Source organism: Micropterus dolomieu, linkage group LG02, assembly GCF_021292245.1.
Source record: "Micropterus dolomieu isolate WLL.071019.BEF.003 ecotype Adirondacks linkage group LG02, ASM2129224v1, whole genome shotgun sequence".
NCBI lineage: Eukaryota > Metazoa > Chordata > Actinopteri > Centrarchiformes > Centrarchidae > Micropterus > Micropterus dolomieu.
This window is the reverse complement of record NC_060151.1, coordinates 8397220-8410837: the sequence shown is the minus strand read 5'-3', so window position 1 is coordinate 8410837 and position 13618 is coordinate 8397220. Positions and strand designations below refer to the sequence as shown.

At 41.4% G+C, this 13618-nt stretch overlaps 2 protein-coding genes across 11 annotated transcripts in view; one reads left to right on the top strand and one right to left on the bottom strand.

Moving 5' to 3' along the window:
* Positions 1-34: 34 nt before the first annotated feature.
* zgc:65811 (uncharacterized protein LOC393524 homolog) lies at positions 35-8182 on the bottom strand. Of its 2 annotated transcripts, none has more exons than XM_046072702.1 (9): positions 8037-8182; positions 7755-7888; positions 6948-7053; positions 6763-6860; positions 3941-4015; positions 3732-3833; positions 3414-3509; positions 3219-3302; positions 35-2251 (listed from the first exon to the last, which is right to left on the bottom strand). In XM_046072702.1, exons 2-9 carry the CDS (start codon positions 7818-7820, stop codon positions 2045-2047), a joined length of 834 nt encoding a protein of 277 aa, XP_045928658.1. In that variant the 5' UTR covers positions 7821-7888; positions 8037-8182; the 3' UTR covers positions 35-2044. The 2 variants fall into 2 exon arrangements, with proteins under 2 accessions (XP_045928658.1, XP_045928667.1); XM_046072711.1 differs by having other exon boundaries at positions 35-1309; positions 8037-8181.
* A 2224-nt stretch (positions 8183-10406) lies between these two features.
* The window catches only part of LOC123985173 (RNA binding protein fox-1 homolog 2-like), a 49822-nt gene continuing 46610 nt past the window's right edge, over positions 10407-13618 (top strand). For 8 of the 9 annotated variants that reach the window (XR_006828630.1, XR_006828631.1, XM_046072628.1 and 5 more), the window contains exon 1: positions 10407-11425. Coding sequence is in view for 6 of the 9 variants with exons in the window: in XM_046072628.1 (XP_045928584.1) it covers positions 11171-11425 (255 nt within the window). In the remaining 3 variants the exon portion in view is untranslated. The remainder of the gene's footprint in view (positions 11426-13618) is intronic. The other variant, XM_046072635.1, reaches the window with a different exon arrangement.

Genomic DNA, 13618 nt, shown 5'->3' with positions numbered 1-13618 from the left:
GTTTTGTTTTTATGGAAATAAGTACAAGTCTCGGTGAAGCGGGCAAACGCCTTTTGTGGAATATTTATTTCAAAAATTGTGAACTTAAACAATATAGTGCAATGCAATAGTTAGTAGTACAGAGAGAAAACAAGCAATACAAGACACTTTCTGCTGTTTTCTTTCTAAACAGGACATTTTATGAACCCTTATTTCCTCACAGGACCTTGAGGAAGGAACAGAAACATGAAGGGAAAACTGTTTGACTGTAATGTCCGTTAATGGCAAGGTTATTCCCTCGGTAACAAACCAGCGTACGCAGGAAGACAGCACTTACTGCTTCATAGCTGAGACGCATTCCCTTCAAAATGTTTACACAATCAGTTAAACAGCCTCAGACAGAACCCGATGTGCCTGCAGAATATTTGTCACAATCTGAACACATCATGGACAGAAGAAATTAAATGGAATGCAATTTTTAATAAGCTATGGCAAAGAAATAATTAATTGTGTGTATAAAAATAGCAGTAACAAAAAAGTGAAGGTAACAGTGCAGTCATTACACCCTAACATGCAGAATGGCTAGTATGATGACAAGGTGTCAAAACTATAATTTGACCTAACCTTATGAGCTTATGAAATAGTTTAAAAGGATTTTTAAAGAAAATGTTCCCTTTTGCATTTATACATACATCTTTAACACAGTGATATTTGCCAGTGGCTCAGTGAGCATTTAAAACTCCCACATGCTGCAACAGACAAAAGCACTGCATATTAACATAACTGCTAAAAGGTTTGATATGTGGAAGTTTTATTTATATATTAAAAAAAAAAGTCTGGTCCTCAGATTACACGTTATACGCCTGCAATCATGTAGAGGGCTGTCAGGCTGGAGTGCACCTGCTGTCTAGCTTCGACCGTTTCAGGCTAGATGAATAATAGCTAATTATAAGCAACATCCATTTCACAAGGAGTTGCAGTATGATTTAAAAAAAAACAAATATTGATGGCAGCTCTGAACAAAGGAGGTATTTTCTCTGCAATGGATCAAATTATTAGCACAATGTATTGTCTTAGGATATAAAAATGCTTTTAAGACTATTCCAAGTTCAGTTCTAAACTAGTGATCAGTAGTTCACATGCAGATAAAAATCTGTACACACTTATTTGCTGGTTTAGCCTGAATTCCAGCGATGGTCTTTGTTGATGAGGCAGGGGGTAAGCTTTGAAAACTGAATCCTTAGTACACGGTCGAATAGTACGTCCTGATCTCCTGCTGGTCTTTCTTGATCTGTTTCAGGAGGGTAACTGCGCAGACCATGGCAGTAATCTGTTATGCGGACACAGGAGGATGGGGAAGTAAAGAGCAGGGATGGGACAAAGGAAAAGTGTGCAGTGAACAACCAGCTTCCTCATCACCCCCAGGATGAACCCAGTCACAGAATGAGTTGGTGTGAGAGAGTGGTTGTACTTTAAAGCACCTGCTACTAATCTGCACGCAGCCACATAAGAAGCTTGTGTGGAATTAAAACAGGCAAAATGTTCAATGAGGAATAAGTAGACACTTCAAGGAGAAATCCAACATATGTATTCTTTAACAGTAGATACATTTTCCTAAAAAAAAAAAAAAAAAAGAGAATCTCAGAAGAGGCTTCATTCACTGATGCCACATCAAACATCACTTTCCAGCTAAAAGTTAGTGAGGGGAAAAAAGGAGTTGTGTTTTTTTGCCTACTGATGATTGCAGAAAATGTGTGCAAAATGAAAAAGGTGCCAAATCTCAATGCAGCTGTGCCTGGAAAATCTTGACACATCAGCATTTGCTCAATAATCTGTGGGAATTAAAAACAAACCAACGACATAACAGTTCAAATACACGGAGGGCTGTTATTATTGTGCCATCTTTAAGGTTGGATTTTTCCTTTAAAGCGAGCTGAAGGCGCTGTGACCAAGCTGAGAAGAGCTGAAGAGGTTCAGTAGTCACCCAAATTTGTATTCTCTATACCAAAGCATAGGACAAAGTCAAGACTGCGTAACAGCGAGAGTGAAGACTGACAAGAGCGCACTAAGCCTGAGGCACAGGGATGTTGGCCACAGTGAGAGGGGGGAAGACTGGGTCCTGGTCAGGGTAGGAGGTGGAGGCAAAGCCGTGCAGGGGTTGTTGAGGGCTAGCCAGGACAGAAGTGGAGTGAGTCAGGATGATGTACTGAGGAGATGAGGCGGACTGACGCATCTTTCTACTGAGGGTTGTGCTGCAAATCAGAGCTATGATCTTTGGGAAGCAAGGCAGCAAGAAAAAAGTGATGAAAAGGAAAATGTTTATAGCAAGGCAGGAGTATTAATTTGGAGAGACAGAAGGGTTTAGCGGGATTACAACATGGTCATTAACTGAACAAGAGCAAAAGACAAATTTGAGCTTGTCTATAGAGCCTAAGCCCATCCCTACTGCCCCACAGGACCTTTATTTATTTTTTTAAATGTATGGTAGTCAATGGCGAGGTTCTTTTATAGCGCTTGAATTGTACCCTGAATTACACATGTTTGTCAATTTACAAGATAACTGTCTATGCTGTAATGATAGCTAAGGTTCATTGCTTGCTTGTTACTTGCTCGGTCAGTTAGTCCAAGCACAAATGTAACTCACCTGATTTATTTAATCCATGGACTTCTGGTCCTTTCATCACATCATCTACACATGTAAGTTCTTTGACGTTAACTTCAGCCATTGAGAGAAAAAGTTACGTTGTCATATTCGCAACTTTTGGGTTTGTGGTCTTCCAAATTCCGTATTTTCAGTTATGCTTTGACATTTTTACAACAAAATGCGACATCCTTGACTTGCAAAATTATCTTTTAAATTGACAAATGTGTAATTCAAGGCACAATTCAAGCAGGATCAAAAAACATTGACTACGTTCATATTTTTTTTCAAAATAAGTTCGTCCACCCAAATAAGCAGTTGTTATGAAATGTTTGATTTATTTCCTCCAGATAATATAAGATATTGCCTCAGCCATTGTCCCTGCAGGAACAGCTACTGTAGCAGCTCTGACTATGGACAAACTCATTTGATTTTAAATACAAAATAGCAATGGACAATGTACAGTGATTAATAAAATGCTAATTAAAGTATTGTTTTATAAATACCCCCCCATTTACCAGCCAGTTTCAGTCAAAATGTTTCCTTAATTTACTGCATCTAACTGTAGAAATGTGCTGCATGCAAGATAACTGCCTACCAAAAGAGCTCCAGTTCCGACAAAGATGCCCATCACAAGTGAGGCTTTACTGTTAAAGACATCTGCGATGACCCCTGGACAATTCTATAGGAAAACCAGAAGAGAAACTGTTAGCACCCTCTATGCTGTTGTGATCCCAGAATACAGCAGTTCAATTTATATTACATTTAAACCAACTTCATTAGACCAACTTACAGGCATGACAATGTTCTGCCAAAACCCATCTGGTCTGGGACAAGTCTTTTGAGCCAGCTCTATCACCACGACCCCTGTCACTCCGCAGCAGTGAAGCTACAGAGGAAGGAAATTAAGAATACTGAAAATTACACTAATAACAAAACAATTGTATATTGAGCCCTTAAGTGTTCAATATTAAATAAAAACATGAAATAGTTGTATGATTAAATGGTGTAAAATTTCAAATATATAAATCAGGTAATCAGGTGTTAATTTAGTTATGAAATTGTTTAAACACCGCTCATAATGAGGAGTGATGACATAGTTTGTGCTTACCATTTTCTGGATGAACGTGAGTGTGACACCAATGATTGGGTCTCCACTGTTCAAATACAGAGCATACATGCTACTGTAGAACTCCACAATACTCATACCAACCTAATGGTGAGGATTAAAACACAACATGGTCATAAATACAGGGCATGTACAGATTTATTCTATTTTTCATCCTATTTCTGTCCCCTCTCCTTCCATTTCCCTCTCACCTCATCACTCTTGGAATAAGCAAGCACTCCAGCAACAACTTCAGCTAATGCCAGTATGGACACCAGGGCAGAGAACTGAAAGGAAAAAAAAATACACCTTCATGAAACAGGTTAATAAAAGGATCAACACCTAGGAACAGGTAAACAAACAACATAAAGCTTGATCCATTTTCTCCCACTACTATTCGCTTTCAATAGTGGGAAGAACGCGAACATCGCACTTCATAGCGCCCACTGTTGGTGGGGTCAGAGTGGAGGATGCTGTCCAAACTACATGTAATCTTGGACAATGTCTCCCACCCACTCCATGACGTGCTGGTCAAACACAGGAGCACTTTTCAAACTGTTTAACTTCTCCCTCGAAGTGTCTGACACACAGACCCTTAGTATTGTGCAATACTTTATATTCTGTGCAATATTCTCCATTTTAATTTTCAGTGTGCAATATTCTTTGCTGCAATTCGTAAATGTTGTACAAATCCATGCTCCTTTACATATTTTTATATATTTTTTTACCTACCAACTTCTATTATTATTTCTATTGCTTCATGTCTTGGTGTGCAATGTGTGCAACTGTGACAAGAATTTCCCCCTGGGGATTATAAAGTATTTCTGATTTAAAAATAAAATGTAAAATGCCATCCAAAAAATTTGAACCTGTAAGAGGTTGGTAGCAATCTAAAAATATTGAGGTTATTTGTAATTTATTAATTTCACTGGCCACTGATGCAAATAAATTCCTCAAATTTTCTCTTGACTGAATGATTTAGACATTTTCTGTTCAGGCTGATGTACTTTACAAAACGTGCAGAGGAGCATGCAGTTTCATTAATAACTCAGTTTATCCACTATTTTTTAGTTGCCTAGAGTCTAAGGGGGCTTTCACACCTACCTCGTTTGGTCTGGACTTTCAGACTTTTCAGTTTGATACGAACAAAAATTATAGGTGTGAAACCTCGACAATTATAAATCTGCCGTGACAGCTGGTCCTTTGACACAGACGACCACTATGGAAGCAAACTGCCACTCACATCTTTGGTCTCTCCTCAAACGGAGGTGCAGAATGATTGCTTACCATCTTCTCCTCCTTTCCTGCCGGCGACAATATAAGGTTCGCACAACGAGGATTTTTATTTAGCGAATTTCAACTAGCCTTGGGTATAGTTGGTGCTGCAGGTAGTAATGCCGTGAAAATACAGTGGCAACGATATGCATCTGTTTGTCCCTTATTCATTCTTGTCAAAGCTCCCCGCAGAACTGTTTACAATTCAATCAATGTCAAGTGTGGGGAGACGCAACCCACATAGATGATGACGTCAGGACACAGGTATGTCAGGTAAAGGTCTTTATTGCGCACGCAGAATTGCAGTGTGAAAACAAACCAAAACTAACGGAATGTAGCAAAATAGGAACTTTGGTTGGGACCCTATTTGAAATTGTGTGTTGCAATGTGTTGCTGTGCAAATGTCTTAATTGTGTCACAGCCTGTTTTCTTCCTACAGCACACAGTCCTCCTCAGTTTTGTAACAGTTAAAGAATGCCTCTGAACTTTCCTACAGGGACATCCAGACGAGAGAAGATACAACTGGAAAACACTATTAAACAGGACATTAGAGGGAAAAGAACAAAAGAGGATTTTGAAACATTTTTGGGGTGAATCAGATTTTAACAAATGTGTTTGATTTTGCTACATTTGCAACTCCACTATCACTCCACTCTCATCTCATCTCCACTATCAACTACAGGATACCAACTTTGTTTGGGATATGATGTTGCACACCAGACTCAGTTCTTTGTGCACAAAAGAGAATAACAAGAGTGCCAAATAAAGAAAAAGGTTAAACGTGCAGAATTTCCAAAGATTCAGAGAGCTTACCATAGACAGAGCTATGAGAGGCTAAAGGATCACTTTACATTCCTCATTCCTCCCTCGCATCCATTACTTTCCCCACCTGTGTGGTGTGGGCGTTTTCAACATGAAACTCTGACAGTGTCAATACTTTGTGGTTAGAAATGGAGAAAATATACAGGTTTCAGGAAGTACAGTTATAGTGAGGACACTGGAGCACTAGACTGAGCAAGTCGAAAGTGAAGAAACGAAGTTGTCCATATTTTTTTAATGTGCACAAGCAAACGTGATCTCGGGATCAACTTCAGGAACTACGTGGTAACGTCAGTGCAAAAACTTTCCAACAGAAATGTGTGTGAGAGGTGCAACTGTTTTTATCTACTAGATAAGTTCTTTTTATACAGTCTATGGATATCTCTTGGCCTTGAGTTTAAAACAGGCTTCTGTCTCTGAAAGAAGGCAGCTCAGACGGATTTCATGTTTCAGTCTTTTGAACTTCTCTGAAACATTACAGGACTGCTTAACTCACCCATGTCACCTCGACTGAAATGCTCAGCTCATTTACTTAAGTAAAAGTAACAATACTAAAGTGTAGAAATACTTTGATAGTAAATGTGTTGCATTCAAAATTTTACTTAAGTAAAAGTATCAAAAGTAAAAGTTCTCAAATGGCCCATTTCAGATAAATGCTGTGAAGTAAAAAGTACAATATTTCTCTCTGAAATATAGTGGAGTATAAGTATAAACTCCAAATAGAAGCCGCTAAAGTACAGTATGTAAGTAAATGTACATTCCACCCCTATACCTTACAGGTGCACCAAGATTCAGGTAAAAACAAAGATAATTTGCACCTAACCGGTAATTACAGTGTGCCCATTGTGTAAGGCACACTACTGCACAACCGGGAAAAAAAAACACAAACACTTTACACAACTTTACAAGGAAGTTACTCTGTAAAGAAAAAAAGTCTCACCACTTGCAGAGAACATCTTTTCTCATTGCAGGCACCGTAGTCTCCAAACACCACCACAATCAGCATCACTGACCCAAGAGCTATCAGTACAGTCACAGCTGATGAAAAGAGAGAGAGATTGAATCTGTATCAGAGGTGTCATGCATTTTTTGGGGAGAAGTTAAGTTTGCAAAATGTGCACTGACCCATGACAAATGCACTTGAGTTGAGGGCCTCTATTTGGAAGATGCCTCTGGTGCTTTCGCTGAACCTCAGCCACAAGCCAAGACCCAGGAAGGCAAACCCCAACACCTGCAAAAACACAGAAATAAAAGAAAACCACAAAACACCAACATTTCTGGTTACATAGTTTCACATAATGCTCAGGGACAGCTGAAGATCAACTGGAATTCACATTGTGTAGGACTAAACAGGTGGTGTGTAGGTGAGCAGAATTTATTTTACATGCAATGTACCTTACTCTAAATTAAAGTAAACCTTACTGGCATTGCGGCAAACATGTTTGCAAATCTATATGGCCCAGGTGGATCAGATCTAGCCCCAACCTGGAGTAAAATGAATGGATTTTTTTTATTTTATTTGAAAGTTATCCCAAAGCCCTAACATTCTTGTTAGGGCTTGCAAAAATGTTCTTAGAGGCCAACTGTGGGAATGCTAGGTAAACAAAAACCATTAAGAGGGACCCCTTTCAAACAACAAACTGTACTATGACTCAGTGCCATCTCTCTTTCACCTTGGTGAGTGCTACTTAGACAGAAGAGGTGGATAGTCTAGCTGTCTATTACCATCGACAGGTATAGTTTATTCAAGGAAATTCACACATCAGGTAACATGAGCTGGTATTCAGCAGAAACGAAACTTCTGTGACGCACCTAATGTGACCCAACTGTAGCTGTACTGTAACAACTTTCAGTTACACACCCACAAACAAAACCCCAAGTTTATTTTGTGTGTGTTTGCTTTGATGTGCATGATAAATTTGTTACACTTACCGCAAAGACGAGGTTGAAAATGAAGAGGATATATTTGCAGGCAAGGCCACATCCATCCAGTGCCATGATAAAGCGTTTGTTTTTCCACGTCCGGTTAGTTTGTAATGAACGAATGACCTTATCACTTCTGCAGGCTATAGAATACACACACGTAAGTTACATACACACATACTATAACCTACAATGTAGGATTTTGTATTAAGCAAAATATTTTAACGGTGCTTTTTCGTAATGTGTCAGTCACGCTACACACGAAATGACCTGTAAATATATTAAAGATACCTTTATTTGTTTAAATCCGTCTGCTGTCTCTCTCCCCTGATCTGAAACAGAAGACACACAAATTCCCCAATGATACTGTGTTGTCTTTATAACTAAATGTACCCACGTTATGTCCCGCCTCTTTAGCCTGGCTCGGTCATTTAATTGGCTGAGAGGCGTGACTGACACGACATAACCCGTATGAGCAGAGGCGCTGACGCGGCGGTGGCGACCAGAGGGAAGGTCCGCAGGAAGAATGAAAGTTAAGGAAACGAGAGCAGAAACAAAAGCTTAGTTCGTTATGTTGTTAATAGCCGTTTTTTTTTTTTTTTTAGATCTGATCTGTGGCACAAATATCTCAGGAATCCACAGACAAATGTACAGGGCCAAACTGTAGGCTACAGTGAACCATACCAATTCTTTGACTATTCTGCTAACTTGCTAGCATGAAAAAAAAAAGAAAAAAGAAAAAATTCAAAAGAATACTGATAATTTTTGGTTCTTGTAAATGTGAAACTTAAAATCCTTCTGAGAACGAAGAAAGAAAACAGGAAATTTGGTATTCGGTCTTGATCACCATCACCACACGATCCAGTGCAACACAGACAATGTTTAAATAGCAAAACTTTTTCATTTTTTAAGAAAACAAAGACAGATAGAAAACGAACAGCCTACGCTACCACTGGACATAACTTCTGGGGATGTTAATTAATCATTTGTCTATAAAAATATAATAGTGGAAAATGCCCAAGAAAAGCAGCAAAATTGTGTGCACAAATAGGCTACACACTGACTGATTGTGAGAAACATCTCACCCACAGAAGTGTGCAGAACATATGTTTAAAGTTAAAAGTAAAGCAAAACTGTTGGAGGTTAAATGTAATTAAAGGACATATATAACCAGCATACTATTAATCATATATAGTGTGCAATGTGAAAACTACAGGAGCTGTGGGGAAACTGTATACGCAGTGCCACTAAAATACAGATGTTCCTACAGACAGCATGGTGTGGTTTTCACAACCAATATCTTTTCATCACCCGCGAGGTCTGTGGCTGTATTAAGAGAGTAATGGCTTCTAGAGGCTTTTTGCCAGTGAAACAGGTGGCGGCTGTGTGGAGTGATGTGACCTCAGTGCCGTCCATCATTACAGGTTCAGTGGGTGGCAGAGGGACAGGTAGCAGCAGAGAGACAGAGGTTGACAGAGTGAGTGATTTAGAGGGAGAGAATAAAAATCATACTCACATGAAATAAACTGCTCTCTCAGATGCTCATGTTCACACACAAACACACACACACAATCACAAACATTTACACATCTGGCAGTCGGCCTGAAGTGACAGCAATCATCTGTTCTGAGGCAGACAGGTGAGGTGAGTAATCTGCAGATTTTTTATCACATAGGTGTGTGTCTGTATGTGTGTGTGACAGTAAAAACACTGTATTTCTCTTTTTGATGCCCCCCCCCCCCAGTTATTGCAGTTGTGTCGCAATAAACTCTTCTTCACAACAGCAGCCATATTTGATTAGTGTTGCTTTTGTATGAATTAAATGACGATAATTTCACAAGAGAGCAGTAGGGTTTTTTTTTTCTTTCAAGATGCAAAGGACGCTCTGTCGTTAAAGAGCCACCAGGGGGCGCAAACACATTAAAAACATGACCCTATATCCCTGCTTTAAAAATAATCCAACTCTGAGACTGAGGATGCCAGCTTGCTGCTCTTTTGATGTATTTTGATTTGATTAGTATTTTATTTCCGTCCTTTTAGTTATTAGGCGCCTTTATTTTTAGTTTAAATGGCCGTGCTCCAAAAATACTCATACAAACAATACATAGCCTATGACTGAATTTATAAACTGACTATGTTTCGATATGCCCTGAAGAACTGAAAAATGCACACTCTCATGCGAACACATTATATCATTTCCAGATGTGGGAATCCATTGTCTTTTTGTGAATGTGAAGACACGCGTGACGTAGCCTAATGTGTTACGATGCTGCTTTACAGACCTTGGATGTGAAAAACAGCCCACATTTATAACTTTTCTGCTTATGTATGTAACATTATGTATCCGCATATGAAAATATCATGTGGATTGTTGTCGTAAAATGCAGCCATTATTTTATATACTTCAAAATTTCCTTTTGTCTGTTTTAATTGTGGACCTTTCATACATATTTTATTATTCTTTCATTATGTTTCATTGTTCTGAAATAGGGTATTTAGCCTAATTTGATTTAGTGATCTTTTGGCGGTGTTGTGAGCAGCAAAATAGTAGCATCTTCTTTATAAATCGGCTAAACATTGAAAGAAGTGACGATAGAGGAGGAGGAGGGGGAGCTCCGGGGGGGGGGGGATTTGGGAGAAGAAGAAGGAGACAGAGGAAGCGCAGACCTCAGACCAGCCCACCTCACCTCACTGTCCTCTCTCCGAGCCAGTTGTCCGTAGATCTAAATCTGACCGCGGATCAGCGCGCTCGGGCTCCCTCCTCAGACTCAGACCAGGGGAAATCGCGTTCGTCGGTCGGAAGCCAAGTCCGCACGCCAAGACACATCCATAGCAGACCGCGGCGAGGGGACGGACGGTGTGATAAGAACTGAAATCAAGAGGAAGGCTGGTAGGAACAACAGAGGGCTTTAAGGCGAAAACACGTTCAGCGGCGAGAGCACAGAGGACTGGCTGGCCCCGCATAAGGAGAAGTATCACGCGTAGCTAATTTCCAACATTTCTATTATTGGCAGCGGGAGTGTGCTCCCCGAGCCACATTTATAAAGAGAGCTAGCGGAATGTAATGCTAGCAAGCTAATGTTAGCTGGCTAATTAGCTTGTCAGGCATCCAAGAGTCGGACGTGTGATCTTTATTGAAATAGGTCACCGTTTGGCGTCGTTTTACTTTTTGGGGAAAAAAACCCTATACTTTATGTGCTTTGTCCAGAATCCCGGCATGGTCATAATGTTCTGCCTCGAATAGCTAACGCCAAGTTAGACAATACACAGCACAAGCTGCCTATATTTATGAAAACCAGTTGAAAATTGCTCGTCTACGCTTTGTGGGAAAAGCCAAATCCATTGTGAACACCGAGCTGTGGACGAATCAGAAGGAGCAATTAAAGGTAAAAACAGACTTTTGACTGGTGACTGTCTGCCGTCCAATGTTAATGTCGACCGACGTTGCATCTATAATGCTACCCGTTAGTCGGGGAATAATGGACCGGGAAAGAGACATTGATACAGCAGCCGGACCCCTTGCTAACGCGGTCGGGGGTCCAGCAGCTGTCCGGGGCATGAAGCGAGGAGACCCGGAGCCCGACGCTCAGACAGCCGCTGCCCTGCCTGACTTAACCGGGGCGGAGTGCAAAAGACCAAGGATAGACGGGACCGGGACTGTTGTTGGTGACATTGGACAGGTAGGAGTGTAATGTAAACACGTACAGTGTCAGTTCCTCGCATCTGTGTCGTTTTGTCTCCATCTCAGATCCATGCGTGCAGCGTTGTAACAAAGTCTCAACTGCCCTCCCCTGTCTTCTCCTGCACGAGCTTTTGTTCCTAAGCACCAGCAGGGAATGATGATAATGTTTTGATAGGCCCCTTTCTCTCATCAACAGCATAATCATGAATCATTGCAGCAAAAGGCAAATCCTTCAATTAAAACCGAATGAGGGGTTTGTGAATTGAACTAAAAGTGTGACATTAGTAAAATGTGGCTTGCTGGAGCTGCTCAGTGAGAGAGCAAGACCAAGCCAGACAAAGGTAATATGATACAGACTCCATTGCTATGACAGACAGCAGCACAGCAAAGATCAGACCCATTCATCATGCCTGTCTCACAGAAAGTGAACCAGTGCTCTCTGTAGCAAAGCACACTGTTATTTATTTATTTTAAAATGACATGGATGAAATTACTCAGACCCTGTGATGATAGTTTGCAGTGAGTCATCACATCAAATCCTGATACACACCGCATGTGCCATTAATGCTCCATACCCCCCCTGATTGTTGCTAGGTGTTAAAAGAGAGCGGCAGACAGGGATTGGGGGAGGGGTCACCACAGTGAAAGACAAAGAACAGAGCCTTTTTGGTGTCGGCTGAAGGAGTGAGGGGACTTGAGGGTTGAGGGGGCCCCTCCTTAACACAGGTCTTCCCTGCTTTCATGACTCGACTGCTGAGACAGCAAAGCGTCAGCAACCGTTCCTGCTTCTGAAGGGCTAATCTGTGTACATTACGGTAAACCAGGGGACTGCCGAGGGACGGGTTTCACTTCACTCTCTTGATCTCCCTGGATCTGTTACTGTTTATTTCTCATAAACACACGCACTATACATCATTCTTGCACCTACGCAATGTGCTTTGAAGTGTCCATAATCCAACAGCACAAGGGAACATTTTAGCAGACGTCCAGTGTTTTAGCCCAGGGAAACGGCACTAACAGTAGTGTAAGGGCAGGCGAGCATGGTTTGAGGTCATCTGCAGGTAAGTGAATCCTGGAGAACTGGTAAAACACTTTTAATTGGCTGCGCAGCTGACCTGCTGCAATGACAAATAGGTCCCGTGTGATGCCGTGATCGTCAAGCTTCGCAGAGGATGGATGTCGATGATGGGGAGAGGTTATAGCCCGCCGGCAAAAATGATGTGACAATGAACAGCGCATGCATGGGAAGGATTCCCGCCGCCCATCAGTTGTATTGATCACTGGGCACTGGGGGGGGGGGGCCACACTGGAAATGGGAGGGGGGGGAGCAGAGATGGGGGAGGTAGGGTGAGTTGATGAATAGATGGCGGAGTAGAATGTGATATAGAAAGAGAGAAACAGAGCAATGGATTGAGCGAGGAGGGGTTCAAGGAGGTGGAGGACAAAGATAAATAATAGTGGGGTTTGAACGGATGCAATTTTTGGGTGGATAACAGATGAGAAAGGAGATTTGAGACAGATGTGCCCTGGATAGGTAGATGTAGGGAAACATAAAAAGGACGGAAGCGTGGAGAATACCGGCAGGTATGAAATCAGAGCTGTTAGTTTGCATCCATCGGAGATCATGATACAGGAGCAAAGGAAAGTGATGGATGGCTGGAATGACGTGATCTGCTGGGGGAGATAAGTAGGAGCACAGGCTCTGAATGGAGATGAACAGTTGAGTAACACTTTATGCAAAGGGTAAATAAAAAAAGAAAATTACATAGAGGGCTAATGCTGGCAAGTCAGTCATGGCAGTTGAAAGGCAGTCGCTCAGTGTAGCTGTGTGCGTGTTCAGGATGGGGAGGATGAGTTCAGTGGATGCTCCTGTAACCAAATGACACACAACACTTAACATATTATTCCCATTGAGAGCTTGAGGTTGTAGATTGCTGACCTGCCGGGCTGACTATAAATCAGGACAGTATTATTAAATGAGAGTGCAGCCTCTTCTCCTGTTTGTTGCTCCTGCTCTCCTCCCCCGCTCCATACAAACAGCAGACCTCTTCACACCCCCCCTTATTCCCCCTATTCCCCTCTAGCTGTCCTCTGATTTCTCCCCCTCCTATCTCCCCCCAAGCATATTTCCAGATTGCTAATTGACTCCTGGATCACAAGCTTTCAGTGTGCCAGTGAGGTGAACCACCCT

Bases quoted from the DNA above. Each gene is read 5' to 3' on its own strand.
- zgc:65811 (XM_046072702.1), bottom strand. From the start codon at position 7,820: ATGGCACTGGATGGATGTGGCCTTGCCTGCAAATATATCCTCTTCATT. The intron at 7,054-7,754 runs GTAAGTGTAACA...GTGTTTTTGCAG, and splicing joins TTTTCAACCTCGTCTTTGCG to GTGTTGGGGTTTGCCTTCCT. The intron at 4,016-6,762 runs GTGAGACTTTTT...TTTTCCTTTCAG, and splicing joins AAAGATGTTCTCTGCAAGTG to TTCTCTGCCCTGGTGTCCAT.